This window comes from Ovis canadensis, chromosome 11 (genome assembly GCF_042477335.2).
Source record: "Ovis canadensis isolate MfBH-ARS-UI-01 breed Bighorn chromosome 11, ARS-UI_OviCan_v2, whole genome shotgun sequence".
NCBI lineage: Eukaryota > Metazoa > Chordata > Mammalia > Artiodactyla > Bovidae > Ovis > Ovis canadensis.
The window spans coordinates 33,639,046-33,661,884 of NC_091255.1; the positions used below are offsets into that span (position 1 = coordinate 33,639,046).

At 56.7% G+C, this 22,839-nt stretch overlaps 1 protein-coding gene across 1 annotated transcript; it reads right to left on the reverse strand.

The window, feature by feature from the left end:
* Positions 1–348: 348 nt before the first annotated feature.
* On the reverse strand, positions 349–22,156 carry SMTNL2 (smoothelin like 2). The gene is made up of 8 exons (XM_069542781.1): positions 21,634–22,156; positions 13,633–13,723; positions 12,872–13,114; positions 12,149–12,224; positions 11,073–11,252; positions 9,952–10,069; positions 9,512–9,663; positions 349–1,307 (listed from the first exon to the last, which is right to left on the reverse strand). The coding sequence occupies exons 1-8, from the start codon at positions 22,126–22,128 to the stop codon at positions 1,181–1,183; spliced, it is 1,482 nt and encodes a 493-aa protein (XP_069398882.1). The 5' UTR covers positions 22,129–22,156; the 3' UTR covers positions 349–1,180.
* Between the last annotated feature and the right edge of the window lie 683 nt (positions 22,157–22,839).

Consider the following 22,839-nt stretch of genomic DNA (forward strand, 5'->3'; position numbering starts at 1 on the left):
AACAGTTTTTTTTTTTTTTTTTTACAAACAGCTGTGAAAATAAACCAGTGCCCTTCAGTGGACTCCCCCATGTGTGGGACCACCCCACCGCTGATCACGGATCTGTCAGTCAACTTCCAGGACACAGAACTGCAAGGGGGGGGTACTTTCTGTCCACGCTCCTTCGATGATATGGAGATGAGTGACCAACAGGCAAATGCAAAAAAAGCAAATGTGATTTTCAACTTTCTGGGTGGTGATTTTGGTACAGAAACAATTAAGTGGGGGCGGGGGGTGCAGATTTAAGTAGATTTTCTTTTGGCATGTATGTGAAAGTTCTTATTCCCAGATGAAATAAAAAATCCCAAGCAAGGTGAGACACATCATTTTATGTACAAACAGTCAATGGTACAGATGGAGTTACTTTTTATAAATATCTGCAGCAAATCCCCTAAAAAAAAAAAAAAAAGCTGTGAATAAAAACCACCTCACAGCACCAAGGGCCTGTCCTTCCCTAAAAGTGTTAACTTCCCAAGAGCCTATTCTTAGCCAAACACTTGTGGGGCCCTCCTGGGAAGGACAGGACCAGGCGAGAGCCTTCCCCTCTCCCCAGAGAGCCGAGGTGACGTGTAGGTCATCTGCTGCCCAGGACCCCGGAGTGATTAACCGTTTCTTCCCAAGACTTCAGTCATCCTTGTCAAGCTGCTGATTATACGTCTCTCTGTTTCCTGACAGGGGCCCAGAGCAAGGGAGGAAAGGAGCCTACAATAGTGGGGGGAAGTAGAAAACTCTGGCTATTCTGATAAAAAAAAAAAACAAAAAAACACAACACTTTGTAATCAAGGCAACGTTGTAAAGCCAATGGATCCAGTTCAGTAGAAGGAACACTGTGATTCAGGCTTCCGGAATCTACAGACAAGCATTTTTTTTTTTTAGGGAAGAGAATTACTTAGCACCAATTTTTCTCTCTCTCTCCAGTAATATTTCCTTTTCCTCGGAGCCCTTGGCTGTAATGAGTCGGAGCGCAGTTCAGTGGTACTTTCCATCAGTAATGAAGCCGGGCAGGTGGGGGGCACGGTCACTTGGCACAAACAGCACTCTCACACCAGTATGCAGCTCTGCTCAAGGGGGCCTCCTGACTCGGGGACACCGGCGGCCTCACTGTCTTCTCTGGGGGCTGGCTTTCCAGCCCCAAGGGGCTTCACTCAAAGCGACGCAGGTGGTTGTACAGAGACTGGACGTAGGTGAAGACGCACATGGGGTCTGGCTTGCGGCCCATCACCATCATGTCCTCCACCTCAATGAGGCGCTCACAGTTGGCCAGGTTCCTGAAACATAGAAGCCCCATCAGAATGTCAGCCCCAGCCACCAGCCAACATCACTGCTGGGGAACACAGCTCAGCCCAGAGCTGGAGGCTCCTGAGTGCCCCCCAGTAGGGAATTCACATTACCCCACAAGAGTTGGTGGAGTTACTCTCTCTAATGCAGTGTTTCCGGAACTCCCACGTGGAGGAAGCACCCTTCCAGCTCATGTTCTGACTTGACTGTTGTCTTTCAGTCTCTCAGTCCTGTCCAGCTCTGTGACCCCATGGACTGTGGCCGACCAGGCTCCTGAGTCCATGGGATTCTCCAGGCAAGAACACTGGAGTGGCTTGCCATTTCCTTCTCCAGGGCATCTTCCCGAACCAGGGATTGGACCTGCATCTCCTGCACTGGCAGGTGGGTTCTTTACCACGGAGCTACCAGAGAAGCCCTTTAGTTAACTAGTGAGCGAGTGAAAGTCGCTCAGTCGTGTCCGACTCTTTTCGACCCCACGGACTGTAGCCCACCAGGCTCCTCTGTCCACGGGATTCTCCTGGCAAGAATATTGGAGTGGGTTGCCACTCCTTTCTCCAGGGGATCTTCCCAACCCAGGGACTGAACTGGGATCTCCTGCATTGCAGGCAGATTCTTTACCATCTGAGCCACCGGGGAAACCCAACTAGACTTACTTTAAATTTTCAATGAAATTCAATTTCCCTTTCAGGTTTCACTAAATATTAAGTTCTGCTAAAAACAATTTCAGTTTTTATTAATTTAGTCAAATTTATATGAATCAAAATGGTTAGCTTTATTGATAAACATCTAGCTCTGAAATTAAATTTCACTAAAAAAAATCCAATGTGTATCAGCAGTGTAAGGAGAATCAGCACAGACTATGAAAATAAATGTAAAATGAATCAGGTAAAAAATAAATTTACCCATATGCCTCCTAAAACAGTCTTTAACCTTTTTTTTAACCATAACCCATAGTTAGAGATCTTTCATGATTCAGCATACACATACCTGTATGCGGAAATAAAGTTTCACAAAAATATTGACCCTTTCTACTATTCATATTTTCTCTAGATTTCATCTTTATTTCACTCCCCACTTCTTTTTTCAATTTTTTAAATGCTGGTCATGAGCCACTAAGGGGTTTCCCAGGTGGCTCAGTGGTAAAGAATCCACCTGCCAATGCAGGAGATGCAGGTCCCTGAGTCTGGAAGATCCCCTGGAGGAGGAAGTGGCAACCCACTCAAGTATTCCTGCCTGGAAAATCCCATGGACAGAGGAGCCTGGTGGGCTACAGTCCATGGGGTCGCAAAGAGTCAGACACAACTAAGCATGCATACAACACAAGGGTCACAACAACTCAAAGGTTTAAAAATTGCTTAAAATCATCTTGAGAGCCTCCCTCAACTCTGCCCTAGGCCTCATGCTCTGGGAAATACTGATTTAACTTCTGGCCCACTGGGGTAGAAGAATGTGGAAACTGGGGCCTTTCACTGGGCTGGAAAAAAAGCTGTTCACTCCATTGTTCCCAGCTAGAGTGGTAACCAAAGGTACGGGTTTCAGGGTCTGGTGGGGATGAGCATGCACCCAGGAGTAATGGCAAGGGTCCTCTGTGATGCCCAGCACAGCCCCTTTCCCACCCGGCACCAGATGTGGCCAGACCCAGAAGGCCCAAAAGCAACTGCACTTGGTCCAGTCAGCAGTGTCCTTCCTTCAGCAACTGTGTGCCCTCTTGTTCCAGGTCCCTGGTCTTTTTGCCCCCATATACGAGGGGCTGGATGAAGCACAAGCTGGAATCAAGACTGCTGGGAGAACTATTAATAACCTCAGATATGCTGATGACACCACCCATATGGCAGAAAGCAAAGAACTAAAGAGCCTCTTAATGAAAGTGAGAGGAGGGTGAAAAAGTTGGCTTAAAACTCAACATTCAGAAAACTAAGATCACGGCATCTGGTCCCATCACTTCATGACAAATAGATGGGGAAACAGTGACAGACTATTTTTCGGGGCTCCAAAATCACTGCAGATGGTGACTGCAGCCATGAAACTAAAAGATGCTTGTCCCTTGGAAGAAAAGCTATGGCCAACCGAGACAGCATGTTAAAAAGCAGAGACATTACTTTGCCAAAAAGGTCTGTCTAGTCAAAGCTATGGTTTTTTCAGTAGTTATGTATGGATGTGAGAGTTGGACCATAAAGGAAGCTGAGCACTGAAGAATTGATGCTTTTGAACTGTGGAGTTGGAGAAGACTCTTGAGAGTCTCTTGGACTGCAAGGAGATCCAACCAGTCAATCCTAGAGGAAATCAGTCCTGAATATTCATTGGAAAGACTGTTGCTGAAGCTGAAACTCAATACTTTGGCCACCTGATTTGAAGAACTGATTCATTAGAAAAGACCCTGATGCTGGGAAAGATTGCAGGCGGGAAGAGAAGGGGATGACAGAGGATGAGATGGTTGGATGGCAGCACGGACTTGATGGGCAAGAGTTTGTGCAAGCTCTGGGAGTTGGTGAAGGACAGGGAAGCCTGGCGTGCTGCAGTCCATGGGGGTCCCTAAGAGTCAGACACAATGGAGTGACTGAACTGAACTGGTATGAGTGTCAGCATTCACACTCCAGCTGCACCCTTCCTAGCTACATGATTTGAGCAGAACACAACTTCTTGGGGCCTCAGTTTCCCCATCTGGAATAACAGCCACTTCACAGGGTGGTGGGAGGGATTAATGAACAAATCACGCAAAGCAGTTCGAGTGGCGTCTGGCATGGAGAGTTCAGTAACTGTGAGCGGTGAGCACTGTTGCTGTTTGTATCATTATGGTTCTCTCTAAACATCAGAGCGGGTCATCAGGGGAAAGTGGCCCGAAATGGAACTCTAAAGAGCTGGGTTCAGCTCTGCTCATTGCTCCACGCCTCTGTGCCAATTCCTGGGGGCAGGGTAGAAATCAGCTTCCCACTGCTGCTCCCCTTCCAGGCGGGCTTGTTCATGCCCAGTACCCCGAGAGCTTTCTACCAGTCTCTACCGGCTCCCCAGCTTGCTTGCTCCAAGACAAGGTGTGCAACATCAGCACGGGCCATCCTTTGGTGCTGGCCTGATACCAGGCCTCAGATCAGAAACCAAACGTCAGGGTGAAGCAGAGATACCTGTTCTGGATCCCACTGCTGCCTCCCCCTGGGTGTGGAGTGAGCAGCTAGTAAAGAAATCTGATGGGTTCATGGGGTGGCGAGTGCTTCTGGACCGATGAGCGGGCACCCTTGCTCTCCAGGATGGGCCAGGGTGGGGCTCAGTGTCAAGGGGGTTGGCGCTCTGACAAGAGCGTACATGCAAAGGTGCTTTGTTGAAAATCTGAGTTCCTGGGGAGGCCTTCAACCTGAGTCCACCTCCCTGAACTATCAGGTAGCATCTGAAGCCTCTTCCTCACCTGCAGCACAAGGAGAGATTCTCTGTCTCCCCCTCCCTCCCACGGCTGCAGTCAGAGGATGCCAAGTGTGTGCCCAGGTTACCACCTCTGACAGCAGTGACCTCAGTAGTCAGTCCCTCCAGGGAATGCGGGTACCATTCAAACCCTAAACCTCAACCTTGGAAGAGAACTGAAATCCCATCCTCCAAACACCAACCCCCTGGTGGAGGCCCTGCCTCGGCTGTGCTCACCTCCAGGTCCAGGGAAGGGGCCCTAACTTCCTTCAAGGATGGTTCCAATCGCCCTGCTCTGGCCATGGCAGGCTCTGACCACGAGGAAGTTCCTCCCAGCATTTCTTATGCTATTTTGCCTCTAAGTCCTTTCTGCCTATTGTCCCTATAAGGCTATTCTCAGTCTAACTTTCTTCCCCACAGAAGAGCCTTTCGCATGTTGGAGGAAAATATCTTTTCTTTTTCTTGGCTGCTCTGGGTCTTCATTGCGGCTCTTGGGCTTCCTCCAGTTGCAGTGCCACGCTTACTCGCCCTGCGGCACACGGGATCCCAGTCTCCCAGACAGGGCTCAAAACCACGTCCCCATGTTGCAAGACGGGCTCTTAGCCACTGGGTCACCAGCAAAGTCCCAGGAGAAAATCTTAATATCCACATCTTTCCCTACAACTAAACATGTCTGCTTCCTTCACTGTGCCCACAGTGGGTACCTGGGACCTCTGCCCTGAGCTGGTGGTTCTGGTTTCTCTCTAGCCCTCTTCATGGAAGAGCACCCAGAATCGCGGGCATGTTCTGAGTTTTGTCCAACCTGTGCTTCATTCTAGAGGCTGCGCTGGGCCTCCCAGTAAGGACATCCCTGCCCCTGCTCAGGGTGGCCCTCAGGATGGGCACTAAGGTCTGAACCTGGCATCACCCTCTACCCCTCCAGACAGGAAGCCATGGGCAAGATGCTGGCTTCCCCAGCAAAGAACCAGGGGACTGAGCCACATCCATCTTGTCCCCACCCCACCACCCATGACAATAACGACAAGATTCCTATTCTAGCTGTGGCCATAGCTCCGTGGGACGGGATGTGAGCAAAGGAAAACGATGATGCGCACTGACTTTTATAAAAACATTACAGTCTCAAAATATTAGGGGCCCTGATTGCTTTTTAAGTGAAAACATGACTGCTTTTGTGAAAATAATACAAGCTTGTTTTAAACAGTTGGAGCAGCATGGAATAATAGTCCCAAGGAGAAAGTACAGATCATTTCAAATGTCACTGCACAGCAAGAACCAGAGTTACCCTCTGCCTTCTACCAATTTTAGTTGGATTTACTCAGCCCCACCTTGTTTGGGGTTAAGAAAGGGTCAGAGGGTTTTCTCCTATTACTTTCTATTGTGATCTTCAGTACCTACAAGGCTGTCAGGGAAATGGAGGAGGTGTGTGAGGGGCTATTTTTATTTGTTTAAGCCTTTTCTAAATGCAGCCTGGGATGCCAGGGCTTGACTACAGCCCCTATCTGGTTTTTCAGACACATGGGCACTACAAATAGCCTGGAAGCTCCTCAGCTGGGCCGTAACCTGAGAGCAGGACACATTCTCCGCAGGGCAAGGGGGAGCCTCAGGCACAGGGCCCGGGCCGGGCTTGCACAATGCCTGGAGATATGGGGAGAAGAGCGCGGAGGGTCACACACCCATACTATGGGCCAGTGCTCCCGCTTTCCAAGCCCTGAGCACCTGTCCAATAAGGGGAGCTCACTGAGCTGTCAGCACCGCATCACTCACACAGGTTAGGCCCCCGGAATCTCTGGGGAGGCAAATTATTGGGAGAGGGGCACACAAACCCCTCTCACTCCCCAGGAGAGGTGTGTGCTTTTAAGACCCCTTGCTCACTGAAGGGTCTGGAAACATCTCCTTCCTGGTGTCAGGGAGCCCTGACCCTGCCGCTTTCCCTCCTCCGGTCGCTCCCCAGTGCCCGCCGCAGACTGCCTGCCCCAGGTCCGTCCTGCCGCCCCAGGTCCGTCCTGCCGCCCCAGGTCCATCCTGCCGCCCGTGTGGTCTCTGATGGCTTCTGATAGCCCTGTGGGTCTGCCTGGCTTCTGCTGTCTAACCCCAGTGCCTGTTAAGATGCTGATAATCAGTATTCTCCTGGAGGTCTCCCTGTGTTTTCTTTTCAGCTTTTTTCTTTTGCCTCATTATTATTTTTTTAGTTTATTTTTCTCAGCTTAAAAAAATATTTATTTATGGCTGTGCCAGGTCTTCATTGCTGTGCGGGCTTTCTCTGGCTGCGGCGAGAGGGGGCTACTCTCTAGCTGTGGTGCACGGGCTTCCCACTGTGTGGCTTCTCTTGCTGCGGAGCACAGGCTCTAGGCGCCTGAGCTTCAGTCATTTCAGCCCACGGTCTTCAGTAGTTGTGGCTTGTGGGCTCTAGAGTGCAGGCTCAGTAGTTCTGGCCCACAGGCTTAGCTGCTCCACAGAATGTGGAATCTTCCCTGACCAGGGATTGAACCCCCGTTCCCGACACTGGCGGGCGGATTTCTTAACCTCTGGACCACCAGGGAAGTCCCCCTTTCCAGCTTGTCTAACCAACTTATTGTCCAGGAAACTATGTGAGCCAAGCCAGGAGGCCTCGGGCGGGCAGGCCCACCCCCCAGCTTGCTCCCCCAGGTACCTGGGAGGTGATATACCAGATGACTCACAGGGGGAGGCACCTTCCTCCCGCTCAGGCCTGCTGTAGTCGCCCCTCCCATACCTCTCGAGTCAGCAGAAAAGCAAGAACTCATCTCAGGGGCCCACAGACCATCCTCCCCTCCCCAGCCAGCCGGGAGTCGGCTCAGGCCACAGGGAGGCAAGGCCAATTTTTACCTCCTTGTTTGCTCTGGGTAGGAGAGAGGCAAAACCTGGAGCAGGCTCCCCCCACTCCCGCCCCTGATTTGGGAATAGAAGAAACATCTGGTTGGAGTCTGCAGGCTCTGTGAGCTCAAACCTCGTGCTGAGCCACGAATCTCTCTGGCTCCGGCTGCCAAGGGAAGCTGTGCTCCCTGCAAGCTGGGGTGCAGGGCCACCATCCCAGCCCCACCCCCCTTCCCTGCACAAGCCCAGCCTGATCCAGGGCTTAGGGTGACCGAGGCAGCCAGGGCCTGAGCTGGCATGGCCTGGCCCCCTGAACTCGACTGGTCAGCCAAGGGCAGCCTCACTCTGCGTGGGTGGGACTTGGGGTGCCCACATCAGAGCTCCAGGCCCTGCACCCTCTGACCATGTGCTGTTTTGACAGCCACCCTTTCTAGGCTTGCAAACAGCTGGATCTCCTCCTGGGGAGACGCCCCCTTCCCAACATGGAGCTGTTACACTTGGCTTTCCTTCAGCATCGTCTGGGCTCAGTTGTGTAACACACTCCGTCCAGAGCTGTTTCTGCAATTAGGATGACAGCAAATCCCAAGCAGCCAAGAAAGGAATGACTTTCAAAGTATACAAGGGGTTCTTGTGACCCCAAGGGGACCGAGGAGCCATGCACGTCATCTGGGGCAACACAACGGGGCAACACCGGGGGCCGAGCGATCAGACTCAGGTCCTCCGATCTGTCCCCCAGGGCGAGACCCTTGGAACCGGGCTCCGGGATGTAACCTGTGAGCTGCAGCTCCTTCTCCAGCCAGGCTCAGGGCCAGGGTGTGGGGGCTGGAACAGACTGAGGGGGGCAGGCAAGGCAGTAGGGAGGGCACCTCCTGGACACAGGCACCAGGGCTGCAGACAAGACACGGAAGGGGCCAGGCACACCCGGATGGCAGAGGCTCACCCCACCAGGCACAAAGGAGGGCGGGTAGGAGAGAATGATAAATGTTCCCTCCAGGAAACTCGGGCTCCGGGGAGGCCTTACTGCCCTCCAACCCTCCTCCCCTTAATTCCCAGCATCAGGCAGCCCTCAATATCCTCATCTCTACCCCGGTGCCTGCCCTGGATCGGGGTGGGGGACTCGATGAACTGCGGCAGTAGCTCCCCCGCCCTCTGCCTCTGTGTTCAACGCACAGGAGGCCCTGGGGTGAGGGCAGGAGGAGGGGGAAGGCAGGGTATTTATTCCCTAACCCTTCCTGCCCAGTCATTGTGAGCTGGTTGCACCCACCCACTGCCCCAAAGCACGGCTCTGCCAGCCAGCCCTCTGCGTAGAGCTGCTCTCCCCAGCCCGAGGGTATCGCAGGACACCTGGCTCCTTCCCTCACTCCAGCCCACTCATTTACAAGGAATCCCTTTGTTAAACTCTCTTGCCTACTCAATTTGAACACACCCCCGCCCACCCCCCACCAGAGCCCTGACTGGTACACCCCTCTTTGCCACTCTCCTGACACCCTGGGGTAGCCTTCAACCTATAACCAAATCCCAAGCTCCCCAGCACCTCCCGACACCAGAATCACCCCTCACCCCCTCCTCTCCCTATGTGAAAGTCCCTCAGTCGTGTCCAACTCTTTTGCAACCCCGTGGACTGTAGCCTACCACGCTCCTCTCTCCATGGAATTCTCCAGGCAAGAATACTGAAGTGGGTTGTCATTCTCTTCTCCAGGGGATCCTCCCGACCCAGGGATCAAGCCCAGGTCTCCTACACTACAGCCAGATTCTTTACCGTCTCAGCCACCAGGAAGCCCCTCCTCTCTCTATGAGCATGTCTTAAGAAGGTAGGCAATTTTATAATCAACGCTTTTGATCACATTTAGGGGAGCAAAATGGACCCACTGGAGAAGTCTGAAATGTCCCCCAGGCAGATATTACTCAATTTCCTGCTGTTTAGCAGCTGGGGCTTCCAAAGCAACCGCGCCTTCCGACCCCCCAGACTCACTCGGCCATGGTGAAGGCCAGCTCGAAGTTCTGCCGCCGCTGTGTGGGGCTCAGCGCGTTGTAGTCAAAGGCGTCAGGGAAGAAGGAGTGCACTAGGGCGCAGAAGGCCATCCCATCGCTCCAGCTGGAGGAGAAGTTCTGCAGGTCCACGTGCTGTGAGGCCAAGGCAAGGGGATGAGGTGGAGAGGGGGTACGGTGCCGGCCTCAGCTCCCCCACCCAACCCGACTCTGAGGTCCTCCCAGCCACTTCCCAGGCAACCATCCCCCCAGCTCAGTAACAAGTGCCCGTGCTTGCTGGACTCCCAGCTGGGGACCCATCGGAAGGGCATGGTTTCTCCAGCTCCTACCCCTCCGTCCCAGCCTGGGGTTCCAGGAACGACAGCCGGGGGCGATGCCCACTCCAGCCTCTGGTCGGGGTCCCAGTGGCCCAGCTGGACTCACCTGGTAGCCGAGCGTTTTGCTGCGGCACCACTCGAGCAGGATCTGCTTGATGCTGCTGGCGCTGGCCACACCGAAGCTCTGCGAGCGCTTTAGCTTCGCCCGGGTCTCGCCCTTCCCCCTGCGGACAGAGGGCAGGCGGGCTGGGTGGGGGGCTGCCCCTCAGCTGCCATCTCCTCGGAGACCATGCTCCACCTGCTCACTCAGGTAGCACGCACCCTCCCGACCCCACACCCTCGTCCAGGCAGGAGCCATGGATCCCAGAGCACAGCCGGCCTTGATGGGGTCTGACGGACCAGCTTTTACTCACCACACTGGTGGTCTGGGGGCAGAGGGCCTGAGCCCACCGGCCTGTGCTCCTCCCCTCTGCCTGGGGCATCGGCTCCACTTCCCTTCATCCCACCCTCCTCTGAGGCTCCCTCTTGGGCTGCCCTCCTGGACAGCTCTTTCCTAGCCCAGAGGGATGGTTTTCTCCTCTGGGTCCTATGGACACTCCCGGATGGCCAAGGTCAGGTTGTCAGGGTCAGAGGGACACTTCCTGGTCTGTCCCCTTCACTAGAGACGGAGCCTTGAGAGCTGGGACTCGGGGTGCGGTTATCGTCACACAGGCCTGGGCCTACCATTCAAGCAGTAGGCGTTAGTATCACCAGAGGAAGGCAGGCTGGATAAATTTGCAAAGTTGGACTCGATCTCTAAGGGGGTGGCGTTGGGGTGTGAGGAGGGGCTGGTGGGCCCTTGGGTCTCGCTGTGTCACCTCCCAGCTCCTACCAGGAACCCCAGGGACTGCCCTCTGGTCTCCCCTGTCACGCCCTGAAACCAACTGCTCCAGTTGGGTGAGGAATGTGGGTGTGAGGGTGGCCAGGGGCCCCTCTGGAATGCAGGGAGAGGGGCTGGGCTCTCACCAGGCCTTGCCTGGCCCGTCTGCCCCCTCCTCTCCTCCCTCCATTGGGGCTGCCTAACCCCTCAGCCCACCCTACCCCGTCATCGGCCGTGACCTTGTGTTTTGCCCAAGAGGTCACATACTGGGGAACAGAAAGGCCCAGCTTTGCTGTGCTGTGCCTGCCTGACCCTGGTCTGAGTCCTGGCCTCCTCTGGGGCCTGACTGATCTGGAGAGCATCCGTACTTGCCGGCTGTATCCTGCTCCCATTTCTCAAACAACGCCTTCCGGGCCTGTGCTCCCGAGGTGCGGGGCAGAGTCTGTGACCTCACCAACTCCCGGCGACGCTCCCCCGGCCGATGGGCCTGAGTCGTGGCTGGCGGGTGTGGGGATGGCGGTGACTGGGGTGGCGTCACCAGCGGAGGGCTGAGTCAGGGAGGGAGAGAACCACTGAGTCAAGAACACAGACCCGCCCATTGCTAGCTCACCAGAGGCCCCCGGTCTCCCACCCCAGGTCCCCTGCCCCACTGAGTGTGAAATGAGGCAGCAACTGGGCTCCAGGGAGAAAGGAAACATCACTGGCTCTAGTCCCCAACCGGTTCTGCAGGTTTTCTGAGCTGAACTGTTCTCTGAGGCAGGCCAGACAGGCCGTGGGCCCCCTCTCTGGGAGTAGTCACCCCTTGGCAGGTGTCAGTGCCTGGGGTTGGGGGGCATCCTCCTTGCAGGAGGTGAACCCAGAGCCACTCCCAGGGCCAGGCCCCCTCTATGCCACCACTGAAAAGCTCCCCTTTGTCTCCCCCAGAACAGTTCGCCAGAAAGTCACAATCCTCCTTTCATTATTAAAAGGAGGTGGGGGTGGGGAGGTCAAGCCAGCCCCGCCCCCAGCTCTGATCACAATCCAGTGGGCCTGGCGGAGCCTGGGGACCACTGTAGGCCAGGAGGCGGCAGACCTGCCCCAGCCTGGGGGTCAGTCCCTCCAGGGACCTCCTTGGCCAGGGACAGGAAGCACCAGGCTGGAGAGGAGGGGCCCAGCCAGGATGGATGAAGAGAAAGCAGGAGATGGTCCCACGCTCCATCTTCCTGGGTGGACTGAGACACCCCTCCAGTCTGTGCATGGACTTGCTTTCAAGGATCCTAAGTGAAACCAGTCTGTGGCCATAAAACCCTCTACCTCCTAGCCTCACTGCATTATTTCCCTGGAGGTCAGCACAGGGAGCTCCCTGCAGGGGCCCAGGCAGCCTGGGTCCAAGGCAAAGCCCAGACGCTTCCTGGGGAGGTACGACCCCTCCCCACCGGGGACTGGGGCCCTGACTCAGACTCACCTGTCATTGCTCCTGCTGGCCGTCATTGCCCCGAAGCCAGAGCTGGACAGAGACCGTGGGACGGAAGAATTCTTCTCTGAGGGACAAGGCAAGAGAGATAAATAACAAACCCTGGCCTCAGGGTGTGGGGGGTACCACTGCCTGCCTCCCTTCCGCTGACCTGGCCCTGTGCCCTTTACCCAGCGTCACTCCAGGGCATGGGCGGGATCCCTGGGCTAAGCTGGCCCTGCCTTGGCCAGCAGTTGAGGACAAATGATGCTGGGGACATAGAGCAGTAACATAAAAGAGGCCTTTTACAGTGTTCCCTCCTGCTTTTGAGAGTACAGAGCCCAGGGTCTCTTGGGCTGCAGCCCATAAACACTTTGATCCCGAGTCTTCATTCCGGAAACCTACATAGCCCAACCCCAGACTTGCCACTGAGGCCTGACCCCAGGCCCCAGGGGCCACACCAGAGTGTGCAGGGTGAGAGGCCGCCTTCCAGTCACAGCCTTGACCTGTAGGAAAAACCACGGTGGTGTCCTACAGGGTTGATGCTACTTCACAGCATCTCTAGCGGAGAAGTCAGGAAGGAGGGGCCCCATATGATGGAGCCGATGAACTAGGGAAAGGGGTCACGGCGACAGACTGGGGAGGAGGCTGGGGCTTGGCCAACACCCTCCCCCCACCACCCCAGCCCCTGCCCTCCCTCCCACGCTGAGGCCGTGCATCCCCTCCTACTCCTACCACTGGGGCTGGGAGTCCAGGGGGTGGTAGCCTCGCTGGGGCTCGAGCCGAGACCCCCCAGGATGGCGGCAGATGTGGGAGACAGAGCTGTGGCTGAGGTCTCCCCAGAGAATCTCTCGGAGACTCGCGTGACGGCTGTGACTGGCTGGTGAGGCAGCCGCAAGGAGAGGCTCACAGGGCGAGGCTTGGGGAGCTCTGGTCCTGGGATGGTTTGAGTGGTCTCGGGGGGTCCATCGCCTGGATCTGGAACACGTGACCAGCAGGGGTGGAGCTGTCAGCTGTGGCATCCACAGGGGCTTCAGACCCTCCCCAGAGGACTTTAGTCTCTGAACCCTCTTCCCACCTCCTCCAGGAAGGTCTCCCTGATCACTCCAGTCTCCCTGACCTCTCCCTGCCGCTCCAACCAGAGCTGGCATCTGCTGCAACTTTCAATAAACTGCCTGTTTACTAAACAGACAGTTCAATAAATAGTTGCCTCTCTTTCTACCCAGTTCAGCAGTTGGATGATTCCTCAGCCCCTGCTTGCTTTCCTCCAGAAGTGAGGAAGCTCACCACCTTTCAAGAGCTCTCATTTTTTTTTTCCTGTGTTTACAAAGCTCTACTTCACCCTGAATGAGGCTGCTCTCCTGTCAGCCTCTCTACCCACTGGGGTTTAGGTGCAAGTCCTCTGTCCCAGGCAAGAGCTGGCCTGGCACAGAGGCATGGCCAAAGCACTGACCCTGAAGCTACCCAGCTCGCCCTCCTTTGCCGTCAGCCCCTACCTGCCCCGGGCTGGTGCCCGTTCTCAATGATGCATGAGTTTGAGGTCCTTCTCATCTCCAACTCACTGGCCTCGTCATGGTGGTCCACGCTCTATAGAGAGACAAACCCCGCCAAGACCCAGTCAGCTGGGGCCAGCTGCCCCTCCCCTAAAATCATTGCCAGAGACCCTCCCTGATTCTGGCAGGACAAACATTTTGAGAGAGACAGTTCTGGGGTAGGGAGGGTGTTCGGTGATGGGCCCCTATCATATAAGACGCTGACATGGACTCAGCGTCACCAACTGAGCCCCCAGGATCCTGGAGGCAAAAGCCTCCACTGGGCTCATCCCAGACCATCAAAATGCTTGAGTAAAGGTCCTGACTGGGAGTTCCAGGGCTTCCTTGGTGGCTCAGTGGTAAAGAATCCACCTGCCAATGCAGGACACGGGTTCAATCCCTGGTCAGGGGAGATCTCACGAGCCACGGAGCAGCTAAACCCATTACACTACAAGTATTCAGCCCGTGCTCCGGAGCCCATGAGCAGTAACTGCTGAAGCCCTCAGAGCCTGCTGCAACAAGAGAAACCACTGCAATGAGAAGCCCACACATAGCAACTAGAGAGTAGCCCCTGCTCGCACAACCGGAGAAAGCCTGTGCGTAGCAACCAAGACCCAGCACAGCCAAAAATAAATACATCTTAAGGGAAAAAAAAAGAGGCTGGGAGTCCGAAGGAATACGCAAGGCACCCAACCCCTTTGCTCAGGCTGGACCAGATGACTGGGGTCAGGAGAACCTGGCCTGGGGCTGTGTCGGGAGCCCAAACCCAGTGACCTAAGTAAGGTCCTTCTGGGCCAACAATCGGCCCTGAAGCCCTCATGCTGAGGTCTTTTCATTGGCTGCAGGGTCACAAGATTTGCCTGGATGTCCAGAGTACAGAGGCCTTATTGGTTCCATCGACCCCTCCATTCCCTCTGGCCTGCAGCAGTTGGGGGTGTCATGCGGAGAGAGAGAGCTAAGACCAAGAGCCAGGTGACCCAGGTCAGATGGTTGTGCCCCCTCTGGGTCAGTCTCCCTGCTGGAGATGGGGGGGTAGGCTACGCAAACCTCCATCATTCTGGCGCCTGCCAGGCCATCAGGCCCTTTGCCTGTGCATGCCACTTATATCACTTTGCTTCTGTTGTCCCAGGTCGATGCTAGCACACCCATTTTACAGATGGGATCCAAGGGCTCAAGAAAGGACATGTACTGTCCAAGGTTACCCAGTAAGAAAGAACTAAGATTCGTGGTCAGGACAGATGTTCTCTTCAGCCTTGGCCCTGCCCTTCCTACACGGAGGGAGGTTGGAGAGTACAGAGTCTCTGTGAGCCTGATGGGGTCTGCCTGGCAAGAGAGGGACACAGAGGCAGACTCTGATCAGGGGCTCTACTCAGAGCCCACGATGAGCGGCTTGAGAGGTTGGCCGTAACTCTTCTTAAGACACCGCCAGACTGGCCCCCTTGTCTACCAGGTTTCCAGATGACAACGGCCCATCCCTGGGCCCCAGTGGCTCAGCTATGACTGTAACGAGTACAAGAGGTATCCACCCTGCCATGAGGGGATCAGCGTGGTGTGGGAGCCAGGACTGTGAGCAGATGACGTCAATCCAGCCTGAAGGTGCGTGCCTAGGACAGACTTCATCCAGCCCAGCGGGTCAGGGAAGCAGGGGTGGCTGAGCCCGGCGAGAGTAAGCCAGGTGGACCAGGAGTGGAAGCCATTCCCAGTAGAGCGACTGATAGCTGCCAACGCACATAGACTTCAAGGCACAAAGTGTTCTGATCTGGTGGGTGGGGAGGCACTAAGCAGCTCAAGGTGCCATCCTGGAGAGCTTGGACTTGACTCCTTGGACAAGAAGGAACCCAAGGCCATCAGCTCTGTTTTAGAAACATCCTTCAGAGACCAATGAGACAGTGGCATGGAAATGGGTGACCAGATGGCCAGTCACCTCCCTAGTCTCCGGTGGGGATCTGGGAAGCAGAGATGGGGCAGCAAAACAGTGGAGGACAAAAAGGACTCAGCGGTTTGGGGAGAGTAAGTGGATGTGGAGGTGGGGGGGAGTCACACGTCTTCCAAGCCTGGGCTTTGGGCCTGGGGAATTGACTACGGAAAGAGAAGGGGGTACTGGTGGGAAAATAGGGACTTCAATTTGGGACGTGAGTGTAAGGAGCCCCTGAGGCATCAGGGAGTTGAGGTCAGGAAGTAGCTGGATATTTGAGTCTGAAGTTTCAGAGGGAGGATGGACAAACAATAGAGAAGCAGGGGTCTCATGTCCAGAGCCCAGCAGAAGAGCTGGCTCGGGGCTGAAGAGGCCTGGGATGGGCACCATGTTCGGGGGCAGAGGAGGCATCTGCAGAGGAGAATAAGGAGCAGCAGCCAGAGGGAGGAGGGAGAAAACCGAAAGAACACTACGAAAGGCAGGTGGAAGTATAACAAGGAGGCTGGTGCATCAGCGGCTCCCAAGGTGGCCTCAGGTCAAGGAAAAGAAGGTCAAGGCAACATCTAAAAGGGTCCATTGAGGTTAACCCAAAAAGACGTGCTGGGTGACAGTTTAGGAGCTGAATCGGAGGTGGAGGTGAAGGCAGGAGACAGCCTCGGGTTGAGATGGAGACACAGGAACTGCAACCGTGGCGGGGTGGGGGCGGGGAAAGGGGTTGGAAGGGCTCACCCAGGCGGAAGAGGGGGACGATGCTTAGAGGCTGAGAGAAAGACTCTAGCAGGGTGATGGGATCCTCTGTGGGGTGGGGACCCTGGGGAGGTGGAAGAGCATAGGATCAAGCCAGGGTTTGGAAAAGAGGGGGCCCCGTCCAACTTCCGATTCAGAAGGATGGAGAGAGAGGTTCCCCAACCACTCATAGACACAGCGGAGAAAAGGGGGCCTCTCCTGGCCTCTCAGGGTGGGGGGCACCCCTAGAGCCTAACCTGAAGCCAACTCAGCAGATGGAGGGGAGACAGCCAGTCCCTCCCGAACTCTAGCCTCGCCTGTCAGCAGGGTGCACAGCTCTGGGGGCTCCCTGACCCCCCCACACACACCGTACCCTGGTCCCACAGGTTCTGCAGGTCTAGGCAGGAGCCTGGAGGGCCCAGCTGATGGTGAAACCATCTTCTCAGGAATGTGGGTCTCTCTGTGGGGCCCCACAGACACCTGCTCCTGCATGATGCAGGCCCCGTGCTCCCCAGGATGGCCCAGGAGACCAGACACCACCATCAGACAGGAGGCAGGTTCCGAATTCCCATTAAGGGGTCTCCAGCAAAGCAAGAGGAAAGGGGCTGGACTGACTCACACTGGGAGGCCAGACTCCCAGGTTCCCCCTGCCCCTCACTCCCCCATGCCTGAGACGGAAACCACTGCTCATGCAAGGAAAGAGCTCAACCCACACCTCAGACCAAGGAGCTCCTCAGAGGCCACCCTCCAACTCATCGTCACAGAAGCCTGGGGGTCGGGCTCACCCCTAACCTCACCCCATGACTAAAGGCAGCAGCAGAGTCAAGGCTGGGGTCTCCTACCCCAACCCCGGGCTCTGTCCACAAAGCGCTCGTGCTTTCCAGGAGCAGGAAGGGCCACTCGAGACAAATTTGTGCAATCAGGCCCCAGCTGTCTCACTGATGAGGGGAAGGGTGGGGTAACTGCCCCAGTGGGATCTGAGTCCCCAAGCCCAGCCACAGGCCCCAGCACACCCCTGCAGTGGTCTTCCTTTGGTGGGGGCAGCCTGCTTCAGCCACAGAGAAGGGACTGGGGAGGGGGGCCCTCTGCATGCTGGGGCCAGAGTAGAAGTCAAGTCACCGGAGAGCCCTGGGGACCAAACGGGTCCTGGGGAGCCAACTGTCACAGCCCCAAGACCTGGGCTTTGTCTGAAGAAGGGGGAGGTTCCTGGTCAGGGAGTCCAGGCCCAGGAATGTTCGGGAGAGAGGCAGAAGGCGGGGAGGTTGGGGGTGGGGGGAGGGGAGGTAAGTCAGAGACACTCTTCCTGGGGAAGTTTTTAAACACTGTTGGGAGGGCAGGAATAATAGTTCAGGCATCCTTGGGGCTGCCTGACTCCACGCGGGCTTGTGCGTGTGGACGGGGCACATGTCAGCACGCCCAGCACAACCCCCATCCTGGGCCCCTAACAAGGCTGCCCCAGCCTCCTCCTCCTCCTCACTCACTCACACCACCAGTTTTAAAGACTCAATTCAAACTTCTCCCCAAGCATTTAACTCTCTTATCACACAGTGTGTCTGGGAAAGGAAGGCAGATAAGGCAAGTCTGGTTTCTTTCACGTCCGATCTCTGCTCCTGGCAGCCACTTGGGAGGGGCTCCACTGCCTCTGACATGGGGACCCGGTGGCTCCAGCTCAGTTGAGGACATTTCCAGGGACCAACTCTGGCGCAGCCTCCTGAGCCGGGCCTGGCCTGGCCTCAGGCTGCCCCCAGCCAGCTCCCTCCACTGGCCAGATCACAACTGTGGCTCCGTGGACACTCTTATGAACCCACTGGGCGGATGTCACTGTCATAACTACTCAGCTGGCTCAGCTCAGGGCCCATACAGGGCTGGGCCGGTCCTCCTGAGATACAAGGGACCTGAGGTTCAGCTAAGAGATGTCCCCACAGCCTCACAGCAAATGAGCCCTAAGCAGCTCCTGTTTGCTGCAGGGTCTCAGGCCTCCTACAGGGAGTCCTCCCTGATTACTCCCACTCTACTGCCCTGCCCTCTCCCTCCTCCCTGAGCCTCCCTGGCTGCTCACTACCTAGCAAGGTCAAGGTTTGTGCACTCACAAGTGGATTACTAAATCAACTCTGCATCGAGTTCAGAGCATATGTACATGCTGAATTCAACCCTCCTCCAACCCTGGCGGTTCCCACTTTGAAAGAGCAGGAAGTGAAAGGGTCTCAACTGAGGGTCTCTAAATGTTATTGCTTATCACAGAGGGGCAGTGGACAGCCCAGCCTCCACACTGCCTGACCACTGCCACCAGTGGCTCTCATGTGTGGATAGATCCTCACACCTAGACTCCCCATCCAGCAACACACACTCACACACAAGTTTGAGAGGCCAGACAGCCCTGGCACCCAGCTATGACTCTTTCCAGTTTCGCTCTAGAGACCCGATTCCCTGTTCATGACCAAGCACCTGATCACAAGCTGCTGGTCACAGCTGGAGAGTGACAACGTGTGGATGACTCCACACAGTGCCCCTCCCTGCCCGAAACTGGCTCGGAGTCTGGGTGGGTGCTCCTGAGAGGCGGGCTGCAAGAGAAGTGGAGGCCAGTGCCTTGGGGCAGGGACCCAGGGCCCTGGGACCCAGAGAGCCTCTGACCCAATGGGAGACCTTGACCATCCTCCACCCACAGTGCTGAACTCTGCCCACAGCCCCACCCACTCCAGGCTTTTCTGAAGCCCAGAACCTACTCCCCAACTGTGTCTCCATCCTAACCCAAGAGGCTCCAAGAGGCTACGGCATCCCTGATGAACCCCAACCCCTTCTTCCAGAAGGCACCCCCCTTCTCTCCACGTCTAAGAATGGGCTTTTTGGAACCTCCGTGCTCCCTGGCAGCTCCTTGACCTCTGCAGAGGGCTCCAGCCTCACCTTCTCCCTCTGCTCCCCTGAAGACCCCACCCATTCTAGGGCTTCACCCACCAGCTCTGCCCTGCTGTCTTCCTCACTTCTGGTCTCGACCAGATCTGTGACTCCACCTGCTCTGGATCAGCTTCACCAGGATGTCCCTCACCCTCAGGACAACCCAAAGGGAACTGGCCTCTCCACAGATCTGTGACCCAGGAGTCCCCTGGCAGGGCTGTGCTCCCTGCCTCCCTGCTCACATCCAAAGACCGTCTCACCCTGATGACTGCACCTCCAAGACAGCACTGCAAGGCAGTCCCGATGCTCCCTCCACCCACGCTTGGCTGTCCTCTCCTTGGACCATCGCATTTAAGTTACCCTGCCTGCAACTGCCCTCCAACCCCCATCCATCCATGAGGGAGCTTGCTGGATACAAGGAGGAGCCTATTCCTTCCCTGGCCAGTGCCCCTCACCACCACCCAACAGCCAAGAGGACCAGCTCACCCCACATGAAAGTGAAAGTGTTAGCTGCTCTTTGCCACCCATGGGCTGCAGCCCGCCAGGCTCCTTTGTTTATAGGATTCTCCAGGCAAGAATATTGGAGTGGGTTACCATTCTGTTCTCCAGGGGATCTTCCTGACCCAGGGATTGAACCCAGGTCTCCTCCACATTGTAGGTAGATTCTTTACCATTTGGGACACCAGGGAAGCCCCATGTGACTGAAGGCCAATTCCCACTTAAAAAAGAAGACTGGAGACACTTCTACATATGTGTGTGAATTCATGTACATATGCATACATGACTCAGAGTATTTTTTTAAACCTTAGACAGCTGCTTCTGTGAATAGACAAGTAGCAAATGTATGTTAAAATAAAAGCTCAGAAACAGTCGATGACACAGTTTATTAGGTGCGTGTGATCTCACAGTGATGATATTATATCTTGGCCAAGTAGTGGTCATGCTCAAAGGACAGAATTAAGCGTATCCATATTTCTAGACGGGCTTCCCAAGTGGCGCTAGGGGGAAAGAGCCTGCCCGCCAATGCAGGAGACTTAAGAGACACAGGTTTCATCCCTGGATCAGGAAGATCCCCTGGGGGAGGTCATGGCAACCGTCGCCAGTATTCTTGCCAGGAGAATCCCATGGACAGAGGAGCCTGGCAGGCTACGGTCCCCAGGGTTGCAAAGAGCTGGACACGACTGAAGTGACTTAGCACGCACGCACACACATGTTCCTTGACATTGGGACACTCCGGGGCTCTGACACCAGCACGTTTAAGAACCTCTCACCCCACCCCCCAAGACAAAGCCCAACTCCCTGGCCCATCATCTGGGGGCCTTCTCAACTCACCCCTCTCCTCTCACACCCCACCAGGCTCCCCTCTGGCCACTGAGTCCTCTGAGCCTCTCTGAGGTGGTCGGTACAGCCTCACACACACTCCCTGCAGCAGCAGGTCCTAGGCCCCCAGCACAAAACCCGCTAGGATGAGACAATCCTAAGATGAGAACGCCCGCTCTGGCCGCCAGCGCTGCTGGGACTGCTCCATGTGGGGCCATCTCCCATCCAGGCTGGAACCTCTAGGGGCAAAGGTTAATCTGATAACCTACCCCCTCCGCTTCCAGCCCCTTGAGGTGCAGCGCAGCCCGCACAAGAGATCTGAATGAGTGATGGACTGAACTGAGGGGGACGGCAGGTGCAGACTATCCAGACCCCGGAAACCTAGTCCTGGAGCACGTGCCGGGGGCAGGGCGGAGAGTCCCACCCGAGGACCGCTGTGCTCACAGGAGAGCATTCTGACGAGCCACTCCAGGAGGCCCGCGGTGACTGGTCCACACCGGCCCGCACCCCGCCCCCCCGCAGTGTAGGTCGCTGGCCAGTCACTGACCCCAGAAATCTAGACCGCTCAGGACTGGTTCCCCTGGCCTCTACCCCAACCTCGTCTCTCCCATCACGGGAAGGATTCCCCGCCTCCAGTGAGTTCCCAAAGGCTGTGCCCGGCTGCGCCCCAACAGACTGCGTCCTGCCCCCAACACTCACACCGCGCTGGAGTTCTCCACCTGGGTTAATCAATAACCCGAGCCGTCAGGCCTCAGTGAAGTGGCATCACAGGGGCGAGTCAACGGAGGTGGGGAAGTAGGGGGTGGGGGGTGTTGCTGACCATTCCAATACTTCGGCCAGGCCAGGGTTGGTGTTATAGCGCCCGAGTGCCAAGGAGAGTGGAGACAGCGGGACAGAGCTCGGGGAAAATGGGACCTGGCTGCAAAGAAGGGACGAGGTCCGAGACAGGTGCGGCGGGCAGCCTAAGCCTGTGGTTTCCCCGACCGTAGCCGGACCCCCACGACCGGGTCGCAGCGGCAGGCGCACGCACTCGGGACCTAGGGGCGGCAGGGGTCGCGGAGCCCCTCTCCCCCGGCGCACGCGAACAGGCGCCCGCGCTCCCCTAGGCTCACCTGGCTGCGGCCGGACAGCGAGAAGGTGGCGTGGCTGGCGAACCGCGCGGTGCCCAGACGCGGCGCGCGGTTCGGGACGCCGGGCGCGGGCGGAGGGCTGGGCGTGTCGGGAGCGGGCGCCAGCCCGGTCGTCAAGCCCAGCGACTCCACCTGGCGCGTCAAGCGTTCGAGCTGCGTCTGCAGCCGCTGGTTGTCGCGCTGCAAATCGGCCACGGTGCGCGCCAGCGGCCCCGCCAGGCGCAGCGCCTCGGCCACGCGCTGCTCCACACCGCGCTGCAACCCCTGCATGTCCTCGTGAAGCGCGCGCACCGCGCCCTCCAGCGCCGCCTCGTAGCGGCCCAGCGCCTCGCGCACTGTGCGCGCCTCCTCGGCGTCGGGGGCCGGCTCCATGGCCCGGCCTGGCGCTTGTTTGTCGGGGAAATCGGGCCTGACCCGGAGGGAATAGTCGAGCTCCGCAGCTCTGGACCGCAACTGGCCACCCTCGGCGGGGTTCATCCGGAGGGGCGGTGGGAGGGGCGGTGGGAGGGGCGGGCGGAAGGCGGGGCGGGCCCAGTGAGCCCCGGGACTGGGCGCCACGCGAGGGCGGGCCCTCAGGGGCGTGGTCAGCGGCTCCGGAGACCGCCCCCGCCCCGGTGTCCCGCGGGATGCCTCGAGGTGAGGGAGGTCCTGGGGGCAAGTCCTACTGGGAGTGGAGACATCCCCACCCGACCCCACTCCCCAAGCCACACACACACACACACACACACACACACACGCCCACGCTCTGCTCAAAGAGACCTGAAAACCTCAGCAATAATTTCCAGACCCCCAACCCTCACCCTGGGCCTATCACTGTCCCCTCCATGCCATGCACACGGCCCTCACAAGCACATACTCACCTATGGAGGCTTTGTCTGGAATTTCTTGCACCTGTTATAAGACCTAGGGGAGAAGGAGACAGGTGGTGAGGTCCCTCCCTGCCTCTACCATTGTGCCTTCTCCCCTCCCAACCCACTCTGGATAGTAAGGTCTTTTCATCCTGCTGCCAACGGTCACAGGGCCTGGGGGTTCACAGAGAGGCCCCTGCTAGGGGATCCATGAGTGGCTGAGGTCAGACAGAGAGAAGAGGGTGTGCTTAGGGCTGAGTCTCCAAATCCTAGGATCAGCGACCCTAGGACTAGGAACCCCCCTCCCTCCATCAGAGCCTCAGTCCCTGGCTTCTAGCCA